The following is a 15,237-nucleotide window of genomic DNA, read 5'->3' as shown; positions in this document are numbered from 1 at the left end:
GAATGAAGGAGCCGGTCCGGGTTAGGGGGGGAGGGGGGGAGCCCAGGGGCAGGACGGCCCCTCGCTCCCCGTTCCCCGCACGTGTCGCTTGACCAGTTCCAAGGCTCGGTGCCCAGGGCCAAACCCAACAGGTTCTTCCCAGGTGGGAACAAACCTTTGCAGAACAGTGTGGCTGTTTGAAGGGAGACAAACAGGCCTTCTGAACACAACACAAGAACTTATTTCTCAGATGAGGCGGGGAACAGTTCCTTCTGGTCTCTGCTGAGCTGGCTGCAGGGACCCTGCTCCGAGGTCACTCATAGCAAGGCACCGAGGTACACCTGGGTGTAGTCATCCGAAACCAGTGTGTGTGCGAAGTCAAAGCACACTGAGAGGCTGGGTTACTGGCTGAGTCCTTAAGACACTGAAGAATCATTCCTAACCTTTTCCATTAATTTATTTTCATATACTGGGCTTATTTATAGATAACAACAGCTGCCTGCTACAGACCAAATCCTTGAGACTACCTGACAGGTCAGATCACCTGCAGGACTCAACCAAGACGCAGAGAAACAACAGTACTCGAAGTCTCCCCTGGGCAGTGTGGTTTAGAGGAATATCTGGCCATTTGAGACACCAGTTTCTGGATTGGTGACTGATAAGCTGACACATCCATTTACCCACCGTTGGAAAGCGTCCCCATCGTGGAAGAACTCGCGGCCCACCAAGGCCTCTGAAGCAGTGGGTGGCCTGGCCGGCACCAAGCGTACGCTGGGCAAACTAGGGCGGAGACGCAGCCGGCACTGGGTCCTCTGCGCGGCCACCTGCGGCCCACGTACCTCCCGTTAACCCACCGCGAGCCTCCCGCTGGCCCAGGACCCGTCAACCCCAGCCCTCCAGTGTCCCTCACTCACTTCCAGTGCCAACCCCAAGTCTCTGCTCCTCTGGAGCCCCGTCTACACATCACCCCGCCTGTGCCCTTCAGTACCTGTACATGGCTCTGAACTTGGGCACATCTTTGCAAACTGAAATGCCCACCCCACCAAGACCCTGGCTCAGGGCTCCACACGGAGCCTTCTCAACACGTTATTTGGACAAACCCCGCGGGAAGAAATTCAATCAGATCCAGCTGGGCCGCCAGGCCCTTGTTTCTGCCTGGGTCCCGGACGCACCCCCACCACACTTCTGGGACGGACGGATGGATGGGACTCAGCCCTGGCAGCCCCTGGAAGCTTCTCCTGGCAGCGCTCTTTCCCTGGCTACCCCCACCCCTCTCTGAGTACCTGCTGGTTTTCATTTGGGGAAACATATGGGCTTTTCAGTGAGCTCCACGTACCGTACCTGTAAGATACTGCCATCAGACAGTGTTCAGAGTTTCAGGGGACTCTCCCACAAAGGTGAAACACAAATAAACTCAGGATAGTTCCTAAGGGCCAGTTCACCCACTGCCCCCTGCAGGCAATGGAGCCTGAAAGGAGCAGCGACCCCGCCCAGGCCCCCCGTGGGCCCCGTCCGCCACAGCCACCTGGACTGTCCAGGCCCTGCCTCTCTGCCTGGACCCCTCAAGGACAATGCTCCTGTCCCCTCTCTGGGTCCACCTGTGAAACACTCGTAGTCCCTGAAGTCTCTTGAGATCCACAAAGTGAGACAAGTAAGACAATTTCATGATGCTTCCTTGATTTACAAGTAACAGAAGGATGACATTCCTCTCCATGCACTGGTACAATGAAATTCAGGGACAAGTGTCAATCTGAGGATAGGCGCCCAGGTGCTCAGAGCCACCGCTTGGCCTCGGGGTCCTGTGGTCCCACCAATGGCTCAGCAATTGCAGACCGGGGCGGGAGGAGGGGGCACTGCCTGGCTTCCTGAAGTGGGAGCGGGGCCAGGAGGCAGAGTACGCAGGGTCCTTGGCTCTGCCTGCCTCGATGGGAGAAGAGGAAGGGGAAGGTGTGCCCTGAGGACAACGGCCGGGCTGTGGCATCAGCCTTCCCAGCAGAGCCGTCCCGAGGGCTGGAGTGAGGCCATGCCCGGGCCGAGGAGTCGGGTTGGGAGGAAGCTGGCCGTGCCTTCCTCTCCCACACTCAGTTCCTGACGACCGAGATCCCAAGGTCTGCAGCCGGGAGGGTGGCGAGGAGGGAGCAAGGTGACGGGGTCGCTCCAGTCCCAAGAACCCCAGCCCTCCCCCACAAAGACCACCTGCGCAGGCAAACTGAGACCATGGACCCAGCGCTCTTCCTAGATCATGCAGCTGAGCACATGTCAAAACAGAGGGAGAAGGAAAAATGCCCCGGGCTTTAAAGGGGAGACCCGGAGGGTGGCACCGAGTGGGGAGAGTGGCCAGCTCCGTCCAGCCCTGGAGGCTGGCAGGCGCAGCCTCCGGTCCTGCCTTGACCGTGACCCGGCGGCACGGCTGCCTAGCTGAGCATCTTGTGCCGATCGAAGACCGTCTTCCGCTGCTCCTGCACCTGCAGCTTCCACCGCTGCTGCGCTCCCTCCACGCGCTCCAGGACCGTGTTCGCCCGCGGCCCGGAGAAGGTGGCGGCCACCACAGAGCGAGTGTCCTGTTGCGGGATGAAGAAGAGGCTTGGCACCCAGAGCCGGGGGGTCTCCAACGCCTGACATGGAAAACAAAGCCAGGAGAGCGACCCCGAAGGCCTCCCCGAGGGCCCACCCAGCACAGGGCGCCCGCGGCTGTGGGATGGGCGGGGGCCCGGGAAGCGGGGGCTCTGGTCGGGCCCGGCCGCACCCCAGACTGGCTCCTGAGCCTCGAGAGGAGCACGGAGGGTCAGCACAAGAGGACGCGATGACCCTGTCGTCCGAAGAGAGGCACCACGTGCCCCCGCGGCTGGTAGCGGGCTGCAGGACTCCTCGGCCCTGCCGGCCACGGCCAGGACAGCGGGCAGACCCCCAGGACCTGCTCTGCCGGGGCTGGGGCCCCAGCTCGCTCCCCAAAGGACAGCGTCTGGCAGGTGGAGCTGGGCGCTCGCCCTGCGTGCCCATCCCAGAGCCAGGGCCGCGCCAGCCGCCTCCCGGCTCTGCCCCGTGCCCTCCCCCCGCCCTCAGAACTGCGCTGTCGTCAAAGGCAGCATCTTCCCCTAATGACCACTTTTCTGCCTCTGAAGCGCCAGAGCCCATGCATTTCCTGCAGGACCCGAACCTGATCTCTGGGGGGAACTGGAGCCAGGGCCAGGCCCACAGCCCGGGGGATTTCCTCCCCAGCTCTCCCTGCCTCTCATCTCCTGCCACACGCCTCTTAAGGGATTAGCACACCTCTCTAAGCCCAGGGCCGCCCAGCAACTGCAACTCTGCTTCTAATGCCCGGAGCTGGCACAGCTTCTGTCGCCATGCAGCTGCCAGGCTGGGGAGGTAGGGGCGGGGGATGGGGGCGAGGGGAGGGGAGGCAGCGCGCTGGCGGCGGGCGGTGAGGCTGGCAGGTCGTCACTGCCGCCCACAGCTCTGCCCAGGGTGAGTTAGGGACGGACGCTGCCCCCCAGGAGCCCTCGGCCCGTGAGCCCTCGGCCCGGGACCCCGAGGAAGCCTCTCTGCCAGGCTGGACGAGGACCACGGCAGCACCCCAGGGGCAGGTGCCGGAGCACCAGAGTCGAAGCCAGGACCCTGGGTTCTACAGCTGGCCACCTTCTCCCGGCCTTGGCCACTTAGCAGCTGTGTGTCCCTGACAAGCCACTTGATTTCCCCAAGCTCCAACTTAGTAAACCCGGTCTTCTTAGGCTTTTGTGCCTATACTGTCAACAGGAATTACATGCGCCTGATGACCCAGTGCGGAGAAAAAACACACACACACACACACGCGCGCACACACACACACACACACACACACACACCCACCCACCACCACCCCCTTCACACGACACTCAGCATGATGCCCTCTGACGTCCTCTGCCCTGCTCCATGTCACTGTTTTCAGTGCTGGTCATGACTCAGGACCTTGTGGGTGGCGCCCCACACCCTGACACACACGGTTCGTGACCAGGAGCGGGGTACGGCAAGGTTACATATACAGTAACACGTGTAACGGCCTCAGCACACTGCTGTCAAGAGTTGGAGCCCGCGGGGTGTTCAGTCTCCTTCCTCCCCAGCAGTTCACGGTGGGAAGATGACTGTGGAATCAAACCTGGCTCTGCACCTGGGCTCTGGCCCTGGAGCACGACCCTGGCTGACACCCTGTCCTTGGAACCTGCTTCCCACCCACGGATGGAGCCTGCAGGAGCGTCTTCTCAGGGACAGTGGGCGCACAGCGTTCAACGGTGCCTGGCAGATCACAAGCGCTCAATTCACAGCCACTGTCAGTGTGAGATCCACTCCCGGAGCCCCCAGGCAGGAGGCGGGACCTGCCCTTGAAAGGTCACCAGTGTCACTACTTTTCGGATCGTCCCTTCCTTCTTGGGCTCCTCGCCGCCCTGGGAAGGGGGGGCCGTGCAGCAGCCCGGGGTCCCCCGCTTCCGCCCAGTGGGCTGTGGTCTCGGGGGACCCTGCCGAGCTGAGTCCCACGCAGCGAGGCCCAGAGACACCCACAGCCTTGCAGGAACCCTTCCTTCTCTCTCTTCAAAGGGGGCCAAACCTACACATCTAGCACAGCTCTGTTTCCATTTCTGCCCCAGCAAAAAGGCTGGCTTCCTCCTTTCAAAGGACGTCTGAGCCGGGGGATTAGTCCTGATGCTGCTGGAATCAGGAAAGGCAGCGCCCGGCACGGCACCGGGGGCCCACCGGGCCAGCCGGCACCTTCAGAGGGAGCGGGGCTTTCATCTCCTCAGCGCTGTGGGCCAGGCCCCCTTCCTCTCTGTCCTCCAGCCCCAGGGCAGGAGCTCCCAGCTACAGGAATGGGGGGACGAAGCGGAAGGGCCCCCATCCTGGGATGCGATCGACCCCCCAACTCCTGGGGTGTGGAGGGGAGCCTTCTCAAGGTCACTGAGTTGCACAGGCCGAGAGCCTGACTTTCTTCCTCTTGGGGTGAAAGCTAAGTCCCCCGCCCCGGGGGGACCTCATCCCTCTGAAGGGAAATGCTCTTCAGAGCATCTCCAGAGATTCAGCTCAGCCAGGCAGGGCCTCCTCCCCTTGCTGGCCCCAAGCCCGGGCGCCACCGCGGTCCCCGCTCCACTCAGCTCCAGCGGCCCCAGCACTTAAGCGGCCCCTCCCCACCACGGAAGAGCCCCGCTGCCAGGAAGCCTTCCCCCACTAACACCGAGGAAAAGCCAGCCCCCGGCTTCCCCCACCCCTCCCCTGACCTCCTTCTATCCCGCATCCCTGACCGGGGGCTCTGCCCCGGGCTCGGACCCTGAGGGCAGGCCGGAGGTCTGTCTACACGGGGCACCTGCAGGACCTGAGTACATTAGGAGGAAGAGAAACAAGGACGGGGCGAGCCGGGGTGCCCAGGGCGGGGCCCATAAAGAGCAGAGCGGCTTGCCCCCCCTTCGGGCTCCGCAGCCAGGTGGCACACATGCCGGGGAGGCCGCGGGGGGAGGCCGCGGAGCCGTGTAATCACGGCCCATCTCTCAGCCGCTCCCCAGCCAGGACTGCAATTACCACACGCAGCCCCTAATCATGGGGCGCTCACCCGCGCCGCTGTGCCCCCAGCAGAGCTGCTGTTACCGCGCGTTAATGACCAGGTAGGCGCACGAGATTTCCTCCTGGACAGAGACCACCCAACTGCCAGCCCCCCCCCCGCCTCCCAGCCCCAGTTCCACTGGCCGGGCGCATGTCAGCAGGAGGCCGGGGGCACCCACCCCGGAGGGGCCGTGGGGTCCAGGGACGGGCCAGGCCCCGCCCCTCCCTGGCCGTGTGCAGGCCTGCCCGGTGCGGCCGGGCAGCCCCTCTTCTCGGCGGGAACCTGCCCTTCCCAGCTCCACCCGCTGCGTGAGATGCTCTCAAGGGCGACAGCCCGCCGGCGCTGCAGCCCAAGCCTGGTGCTCTAGTGACCACTCACCCCTTCACCTCGCTCCCCTGTGTCTCTGCAGGAAGAGCCCCTCTTACACGTGTTAGCCTCCCGGCTGTGGTCCTTCCACCCCGGCTTTACGTAAACCAGGGTGAGGCCAAGCTCTCCGCACCTGCGCGCAGCCGGTCCCCAGGGCAGGAAGCGTCCTGAGCCACACCTGCCCGCAGATGCCACCCTCTGGGGCACCCCTCCTCCCTCACTGCTGTCTCGGGCACACGTGGCAGCTGTGCAGGCCCGAGGGGGCGAGCTCGAGAGGCACAGGCCAGGAGCCCCTGACACCGTCACAGCTCTGTGCACGGCACACACCACCTCTCACTCCCACAGAGCTGCCTGCGCCTCCTGTGTCCCACCCTGGGCTCCCCTGACTCTCTGGGTACACTCTCCAAGTCCACTGTCGGCCTGACACCAAGGTCTGAGCACCCACATGCGGCTGCCTGGCGGGCTCACTGCCCCTCTGCTAGGAATGCAGGGCGACAAGGAGGCTCCCCGACCTGTGCACTGAAGCTGCCTGATGCCAGATCAGGGCAAACTCAAGGCTGCCCCCGCTGAGGAAACCCTGCAGTCCTGGTGACGGGAACGGGAGAAGAGGCGACTGGAGCACTGGGGGAGGGGAAGGCGGCCCCGCCCAGGCCCCAGGGACGCCGCGTGTGGGCGGAGGGGCGGCGGGGTGCGGCCCGCTACCTCGTTCTCCTCCTCGTCGTGCAGCCGCTCGGTGTAGGCGTCCGGCTTTCGAATCAGAGGGTCCACCAGCATCAGGAAGGCCATGTACAGCAGGAGGGCGCCCACCACCGACAGGTAGACGACGATGATGACCTGCGAGCGGAAGAGACCCAGCTCGCCCTGCGGGCCGCTACCCGCCGCTCCTGTCCCTTGCCGTCTGTCTTCACCGGGCAGCGGGGCCTTAAGTGCTGGAGGCCGGGAGACCGCGGGCGCGGAGAACGACCCACTCCACCTTTACCGACTGTGCCCTCGGCGGTCGGGACCCCACAAGAGCCACCAGTTCTCCGGCAGCACAAAGATGACAGATGAGGCGCCCCCAGGAGTGGAGAGCGGGGAGGGGAATGTGCCCGGCCAGACAGGGGCGGGGGGGAGCGCCCGTCAGAGCGGGGAGAACCGAGCCCTGCCGAGGACAGCACAGGGTGACGGGGGGGGGGGGCGCTTCAGTCCCAAGAGGGCGAGTCACCGTCGGGGCAGAGGGGACAGCCAGGCGGCCACGGCCCCTCCCCCGTCAGTCACAGCAGGAGGTGAGGCTGGGGCAGAAAGACAACTTCCAGAACCTCTTACGTGCCTGGAGAGCCTCCCAAGCTGCAGTCATTTTTGTTTTACAGGAAAAACAGAGTCAAGGAAGCTAATGAGATGTTTCCCAGCGTGGGTACTCCAGGCACCTCAGGCAGGACTCCCCAGGACACTGCCCTCCACGGTCAGTAACACGCCGCAGTTACTGGGGCCACAGTCCATCTCCAAATGTCCCCCAGGGGCTGACACTCACCTGATGCAGACCCCCCAGGCCACACCGTCACCCTCAGTCCCAAGAATACTAAGTGGCGGATGCGCCTGGAACCCGGATTTACTGACCACAACTCCTATGCCTTTCTGACACTCACCTGATGCAGACCCCCCCAGGCCACACCGTCACCCTGAGTCCCAAGAATACTAAGTGGCAGATGCGCCTGGAACCCAGATTTACTGACCACAACTCCTATGCCTTTCTGACACTCACCTGATGCAGATCCCCCAGGCCACACCGTCACCCTCAGTCCCAAGAATACTAAGTGGCGGATGCGCCTGGAACCCAGATTTACTGACCACAACTCCTATGCCTTTCTGACACTCACCTGATGCAGACCCCCCAGGCCACACCGTCACCCTCAGTCCCAAGAATACTAAGTGGCGGATGCGCCTGGAACCCGGATTTACTGACCACAACTCCTATCCCAACTGCCATCCGTCGCTGCTGACCCCAGCCCCGCATCTACGCTGTGACGGGAGCCAAGCTTGGTTCACGGCCAGGTCCAGCTGGACCACACGCCTCCCTGACTGGGGCATCTTCAGACAGGGTACCGCATCAGAACCCTTGCCTGTACCCCAGGAAGCGGGGGCGGGGGATAGGGCTGACTCTCTAACAGGCTGAAGCTGGAGGGGGTTCTCTCTGGTCTCTTAGCAAGGACTAGAGGGAAACTGGGGGATTAGGAAGTGTATCTGATGAGGTCCCCACATCAGGAAGCCCCTTCCAATCTAAGGTCTTGGGGACCTGGCCCCCCAAGCGTGGGGCCAGTGGATAAGCTCAGAGGGGAAGGGGTGATGGCAGGGAGAGTGGACAGGGGAGAGGACGAGCACCGCGGGCCAGGCAGGGAGGACAGCGGTGAGGACCACCTCGCCGCCAAAAGAGCCTCAAAAGGGAAGCCCGATGGAAGGCTCACGGCTGTTGCCAAATCCCTGAGGGTTCTTTCCTGATGCTATGTCCCGATCCTTCACCAGACACGCAGAAATAAGCTTAAAAGCTGGACCAGGAGAGGCTTATGTTGGAAATCGGCAAGCATGGCCAAGCTCGCCCTGGTTAGGGTGTGGTGGTGCTGGGGGATCAAGTCTGCCTGGAGGGGACCAGGGACCAGGCCTCTCCATGTCCTCACTGTGTGTTGGTGGCCATTCCACCACCTCCCCTGAATTCACTGATGCCCACGAGAATGGGGTTCAGGGGAAGCAAGGGGGGCATCTGATGCCCATCCTGCCAGGCCCGCAGCTCTGGTGTCGCTCTGGAAGCTTAACCAGACTGCAGGCTCCGGAGGGCGGGCTACCTCCGCTCCAGCATCCCTTACAGTGCCCAAGACACAGCAGGAGCCCCGGAAATGTCTACTGAACAAATGGAAGGCGAGAAGGGAGAGGAAGACGGGAAGCGGGGGGGAAGGGGTCACCAGCCCCCCTCCCAGGTCCCCCCTGCGAGCGTGATGGCGTTAGAGGGGAGAGCGGCCCCAAGGGGGGTGGGAAGGGGGTCCCTGGGTTGCCACCTGGCCAGCCTCGGGGCCAGTCCCTCAGGCCCGAGCAGAAGGAAACAGGACAGGACAGGACGGAGGGCGGGGCGGCCCCCCACCCCACCCCCGCGCAGGCCCCCCAGGGAGAGGGGGCGGGGCGGGGCCGCGCAGGGGCGGGGCGGTCGCGGGCACCTTGATGGTGGTCGTGCTCCGCTCCTCGTACTTGCACTCGCACAGCAGGCAGTAGGCCTCCACGTCGTGGCCGGGCACCGGCATGGGCTCCACCACGTGCAGGCAGTTGCTGCAACAGACAGAGGGCTGTGGGGGCAGCCAGGGGGCTCCCCAGGGAGGGGAGGGTCTCTGAAGGGTCAGGCTGGCGGAACCCCTTTCCCAACCCACAGCCTCTCGAGGCCCTTGCCCTCCGCGACTCACGGGGTGGGTGTCCCAGTGGCACAGACTCCACCCCCACCCCACCCCAGTCCCTCGGGTCTGTCCCCGTGGCAGGCAGCGCCTCCGCCAGGCCTCCTCTGACCCACGGACCCACCACAAGCCAGTGACTCTGCCTTCTTCAACATCTCTGAACCCCACTTCCCTATCCCCTCCCACTGCTGTGTCTCAGCTGGGCCCTGCCACCAGGAGCCTGGTGCCCTGGGCCTGAGCCTCCTCTGGGAGCTGTGCCTCTGGGAGCTGCAGGGGTGGCGCCGGATGACCCACCAGGCCCTTCCAGCTCTGGCCCGGGCTGTCCCAGGGGCCCTCAGGCTCAGGCAGGGTTTCTGGCAGAGGCGCCAACAGTGTGGGCTGGCATGTCCTCCACAAGCCTCTGTTCCCCCTAAAAGTCCATGTGTGGAGGGTGTGATTTTACCTGAACCTCTGATGACCCCACTTCCAGCGCTGGGCACGTGGCTCCCTGCTATAACTCAGCCCCTGCCCGGGGAGGGGCCGCCGGACAGGGCCAGGTCCACACCCAGCACTGGGTCATCACTCCTGGGACCTCCCCTCTCCGGGGACCCCTACCAGCCTCCGAGGCCCAGATTTCTCCCTGGGTCTGGAAGGTCACTCTGGTGCACCAGTGGGACGTGTGGGTTCCCCACAGGGATGTGTTCTCTCCCCAGGGAATCAGTGAAACCGTGACGTGTCCCTTTTTGGGGATCAGTGATAGCACCTTAGGGGAGAGGGTTACGGAACGGCAAGCTGGTTTAAGTCTCTGCCTTCTGCAGGTGATGTGTGTAACTTCTCTGGGCCTCAGTGTCCTCACGGACACAACAGAGGCTGAACTTGATCAGTGTCCTTCAAAATGTGCTCCCTGGGGCACCCCAGGGCCCTCTGTGCCGGAGGGTGGGAGGGAGGGGCCATGGACGCTCCTGCTCAGCCAGGGCAGTCCTGACTTTTACACAATGTGTTTCCAAAACAGATTTGTTTGAAGCCTGTATTTTTAGAAGTGTGAGAGACACTGCACTAGCCAGCTCGGGGACTGTGTCCATAGTGTACTCCTCGGGAGCTCCACCATCAGGGCGAAGGTGTTGGGGTTTCTGCCCCTCACAGGCACGAGGACCCCCAGCATGAGACGGCAGAGCGCCTGCAACACAGGAACGTGGCCTGTGCCGCTCAGACACCCTGGCTTCACGCCCCTCCACCAGGGGAAGGCCCAAGTGTCCTCCTCGCAGTGGAGGGACCATGCGGAAGGGGCCTGAGGACACAGCTGGTCTCCTCTGGCCCTGGCCTGAGGTCTAGGATCTAGGTTGGTCTAGGACCAACCGCCTCACAATCACTTATTTAAGAAAAAGTTCCTGCCATGCCCCACCCCCCCATATTCACTGAATCAAAATCTTGGGCGGGGGGGTGGTGGTGGTATCTAACGTACAGCATGGTGACTATCATTAACAATACATGTTAACAATTATGTACACTTGAAGTTGCTAAAAGAGTAGATCTTAAATGTTCTACCACACCTACACCTGTACGGTTACCCTGTGAGGCGATGGAGGTGCTGTCTAACCTTGTTCCACAATAGATACATGTATCAAATCACGTAACCTTATACAATGTCACATGTCTGATTCATCTCAATAAAGCTGGGAAAAACAACAACAAAAAAGAACCCAAAAATCATGGCGGAGAGGGTGCTGGGACTCTGTATTTTCTCAAAGGCCACCTGGTGATCCTGACACCTAAGTAGAGGCAACGTTGACCTGGGCTCCCCCGTGTGGCGTTAACTGCTCCGCGGGGACCGGATGCAGGCATCACCGCACCTGCGCGCTCAGAGCCCTCCGGGATGAGGCGCCCCTGTTGCCCCTGCTCCTCAAACGGCCTGCACGAGAAACACCCCCTCAACTCACACTTCAGTCTGGTTCCCTGGAGCTCTCCTCGCTGGCCCCAGTCCTACACCCAAACCACACGGTGCGCCTCAGAGCACGCCAGCCCCTCTCCTGCCCTCTCAGCTGCGTGTGTCCCCAAGTCCTCTCCTTCTCAGACTGTAATTCCTTAAACCGTTCTTTGCAGGAGAGCATGTTGAAACTTGCCTTCAACAAGCTGATGTCCTTTCTCTGATGATTTTTTTATTATTTCTCTCTTTTTTGAAGTGAGGCATCCAGAAATGAATTCAAGACCCCAGGAGTATACTGTAAATTCTCTTTGTGCCTCAATCTCTGCAGCTATAAAATGGGATCACAACCCATCCCACTGCCTTACAAGGTGGTTAGACACTGGCATCAAATGACGCATGTAACAGAGCTTCGCCAAGAGCACGCAAGTAGGCGAAAGATCCCACGGTATGTGGCTCTAATACTTACCTCTCCCAGCTTCTCTGTTACCAATTCGCAGATATGAACAAACACCCAAATCAAAGCAAATCAAAATAACAAAATCCACTCCTCTGACCAGGAACCCCTCAGCTGGAATTAAAGACATGTGCACCCTATTTCTAATCGGTTGTGTGACCAGGGACAAAACATTCCTTTGTAAGGTTCTCCATAGAAACGGGAGAGCAAGCTTATCCTCCAGGGGTCCACGAACCCCAGTCAACACCCACAACCTCAAGGGCCAGCCTGGGCAGTGCCTTACCAGTCCTTCTGTGACACATTCTGGTTGTAAATGTGTCCACTGATGTTTCTATATGGTGGACAGATGCATTTGCACCGGATATCTTCAGAACTCTGCAAGAGAAAGCACATATCAGGGGGGCAGGGCCCCTGGGTTCAAGTTCTAGCAAGACTCCCAACTTTCAGTTCCCTGTTGCATAAGGTGACCATATGAATGCTCTTGACCTTTCCCCATGCCCAAGTTCAGCAGGAACGACTTCTGCAGGAAGGATGCTACATCACAGGGTCCTCAAGAAACTGTCTGGGGGCGCAAATGATACTCACGGAGGGCTACCCAGGGCTGCCACTCCCAGGTAGGGGGCTTGGGGGAGGAGCAAGCAAGGTGGCAGTCCTCGGCTCTGGGCCTCACACCTGTGTGTGTACCCGCGTCCAGCAGTCTTGGCGGCTGGCCTCTTCCCCCAACCCCACCTCCAACTTCCTAGGTTAGGATCAGGGAAGGAAAAGGCTGGGGTGAACCAGAAAAAGTGGACGTTTCCATGGAGACACTCAAGCAACCCCTCTGGAAGTCCTCCCTCCCTGGAATGGGTCAGAAACAACAACACAAAATTTTCATTCGAATTAGCATTCCCAGGAGGAAGTGGAAACAAACCCTGAGACTCAGTCTGATTCAAAGCCTCAGTGAATCATAATCTCGAATTCCAGAGACCTACCCAAACCCAGCTCCGGGCCATTACCCCTAAGGAATGGAAGTTACCTCGAGTCCCAGCTCGAGTCCCAGCTCGGGGGTGGGTCCCCTCCACCCAGAAACCTGCATCTGTGCAGACTTCACACTCCTCACATTACGCCCACTCCTTAGGCTACTGGAAGCTCCGACTAGGGCAGTGGGCACCCAGGAGCAAAGGAAGAAGGTGCTGAGAACTTTGACAACTTCCCCAAACACAGAACCCGGACTGGAATTCCTATTGGAATTCCTATCCTCCGCGTGCCAGATCCAGACGCGTGCCCCGCAGACGCCCCCTCTCCTGGAGGCCTGCAGCCTAGGGCCGAGAGAATATGCACCGACACGGCCCGAAGGGGAGTGAGGGGCCTGGCTGGAGCAGCAGCCCCCCCGGGATGCCGGGGCGCAGGCAGGGTGGTTGTGCATGGGAACTGCACCTTGTTGGCTTGGGCTGGGGGCACCAGCAGACTTCCGACCACGGCCACCAAACACAGGAGCTTCATGCTTCTCAGACTTTCGGGGCCGGCAAGATCGCCCACCTGGAAGAGAAATACTGAGGCGGAGAAGGGGCGGGCGGCCACGCAGCACCCTCGGCCCCGGAGCGAACCGCCCTGCTCGGGCACGGGAAGTGGGTGGGAGCTGGGCCCGGGGTCCTGGGCCTTCCAAGCCTGGTCCGCGAAGGCGCTTCCCTCTCCCCCAGGCCTCGACTTCCACAGCCCACCTGGCGCGCCGGGCCGCGGGGCCTCCCGGCCGGGGCCACGGGCCTCGGGTCCGCCGGACAAGGCCGGCCAGCGACCCCCATCTCGCGTTCCTCCGCCCTCCCTCATCACCGCCCGCAGCTCCTCCCGCTCGGGCCGAGGAGAACTTGGGGCGCGGAGCCTGGGAGCCCCAACCCCACAGCCAGGCCGCGGGCTCCGGACCCCAGGGCCCTCGCGACCCGCGCGACCCCCGCGACCCCAGCACCTCTTCCGCACGTCTGCTAACCTGCGAACCCCGCCTTGGCAGCACTGGACCCGGCCGGCCCCGCCCCTCCAGCTTCTATTGGCTGCTTGGGATGTCATCAAGGCCACAAGGCCCGCCTCCGCATGGGCGCCGAGGCTCCGCGCAAGGGAGAGGGAGGCATTTCTCAACCCGACCAAACAGGAAAAGGGAGCGTCTGCAAGCGAACGAGAAGCTGGGAAGGTGTGGCCTCCTTGCGGCCGCAGAATTCCACCGCCGAGCTCGCTCCTCCCCGTATTCGAAACCCGGGGTTTCGGAGGGGGCCTAAGCTGTTCAGTCTTGCCGTTTCATAGAGAAAGCACTTGATAAACAATAAGCAAGTAACGACAATAACGATAAAAGCAGATTCAAGGGCTCTGTCCTCATCCACAATTTGGAGATGTTATCTGAGTCGCATCTTTGCTGCAGAGGGCGGCCCCACCTCTCCTCCCCATCCCCGGCAGGAGGAGGAAGCGGGGCGGCGAGGGGCGGCGAGGGGCGGCGAGGGGCGGGCTGGGCCCGTGAAGGGTGCGCCCGCAGCTCCCAGCCTGGTCCCCTGGTGCTGGTTCTGGACCCGGCAGATGGAGGCAGGATGTGCGGGGGGCGGGGGAGGTCCGGACCGCTGAGGGGCAGGGGTGAACTCGGTCCAGCTGCAAAGGAAAGAGAGGGGAGTCGTCCGAGTCTAGGGCACCGATCCTGGTGAAGACACCTGGGCTTTGGTCCCGCTCTGCCACTAAGCAGTGGTGTTACCTGGAAGACACCTCCCCTCTCCCGCCTCTGCTTCCTTGTCTGAAAGGAGTTGGTTGGATGCCAAGACCCTTCAGTCGATATTTTGGGATTCCGTGGTGGGGGGGGGGGCTTGACGTGGCCCGCCCCTCCCCGCAGGTACTGTGGATTGTGGTGGGCACTTCCTGTGGGGATCGTTGGGTTTGTGTTGGTCCTTCCTACTGATATGTGTCCCTGCCTGTATCCCCTCAACCTGCAGAGTCCCTGTTTGCTGCATTGGGTAGATTTAAAATCCGCCAGCCGGAGGACCGGCAGGAGGCGCCACAGTGGCACACAGAGCTTGTGGGCTTTGGCCCTAGGCCAACCAGGGCACCAATCCTGGTTCCTCTCGTACTAGTTGTGAGAATTGGGGTGGTTGGCTTATCCTTTAGAGAGCCTCGGTTTCCACATCCATAAAATGGGGATAATATGACCTACTTTCAGGATATAACGAGTCTATATGTGCAAAGTACCTGGAACAGTGGGGGCTCTGTCAATGGAGACGGTAGCTCATTCTGGAGGTCAGAGTGGCTGCTTTGGGGAGCAGGCTGGGACAGAGAGAGGATGCCTGTCCCGTGGGGGCAGAAGGGACAGTTCAGGCACTGGAAAAACACCCTCCCCCCTCATACATCTCCTATGTGGCGGTGGAGACCTTCTTGGAGACAAAAGCAGAGGGCTGAGTCTCAGTCACCTCCAGTGCATGGTCCTCTGACACCTGACGCTAAAGGTACCCAGTGCTGGTCTCACCATCTTCACCACAAAATGGAAGCAAGGCCTCCCAGCTTCCTCTGTGCACCATCATCCTGCCCTTCTCAGGAATGCGAGGACGTGTGCATCAAA

General features: G+C 61.5%; 1 protein-coding gene across 2 annotated transcripts; it reads right to left on the bottom strand.

The window, feature by feature from the left end:
• Positions 1 to 1,639: 1,639 nt before the first annotated feature.
• On the bottom strand, positions 1,640 to 13,689 carry TMEM9 (transmembrane protein 9). Of its 2 annotated transcripts, none has more exons than XM_081225862.1 (6): positions 13,639 to 13,689; positions 13,092 to 13,193; positions 11,959 to 12,050; positions 9,091 to 9,199; positions 6,611 to 6,742; positions 1,640 to 2,540 (listed from the first exon to the last, which is right to left on the bottom strand). In XM_081225862.1, the coding sequence occupies exons 2-6, from the start codon at positions 13,155 to 13,157 to the stop codon at positions 2,394 to 2,396; spliced, it is 546 nt and encodes a 181-aa protein (XP_081081988.1). In that variant the 5' UTR covers positions 13,158 to 13,193; positions 13,639 to 13,689; the 3' UTR covers positions 1,640 to 2,393. The 2 variants fall into 2 exon arrangements, with proteins under 2 accessions (XP_081081988.1, XP_081081987.1); XM_081225861.1 differs by lacking the exon at positions 13,639 to 13,689 and adding an exon at positions 13,376 to 13,607.
• Between the last annotated feature and the right edge of the window lie 1,548 nt (positions 13,690 to 15,237).

Source organism: Mesoplodon bidens (assembly GCF_964165515.1).
Source record: "Mesoplodon bidens genome assembly, chromosome: 2".
NCBI lineage: Eukaryota > Metazoa > Chordata > Mammalia > Artiodactyla > Ziphiidae > Mesoplodon > Mesoplodon bidens.
Note: the sequence above shows the minus strand (reverse complement) of the source record. Positions and strands in the feature narration are given on the sequence as shown.

What these genes read in the sequence shown, in the direction of transcription:
- TMEM9 (XM_081225861.1), bottom strand. Translation starts at nt 13,456, where the DNA reads ATGGGGGTCGCTGGCCGGCCTTGTCCGGCGGACCCGAGGCCCGTGGCC. An exon ending in CCCGCGGCCCGGCGCGCCAG is followed by an intron (nt 13,194 to 13,375) that starts GTGGGCTGTGGA and finishes TTTCTCTTCCAG; the next exon opens with GTGGGCGATCTTGCCGGCCC. An exon ending in GGAGCACGACCACCATCAAG is followed by an intron (nt 6,743 to 9,090) that starts GTGCCCGCGACC and finishes TTCCGCTCGCAG; the next exon opens with GTCATCATCGTCGTCTACCT.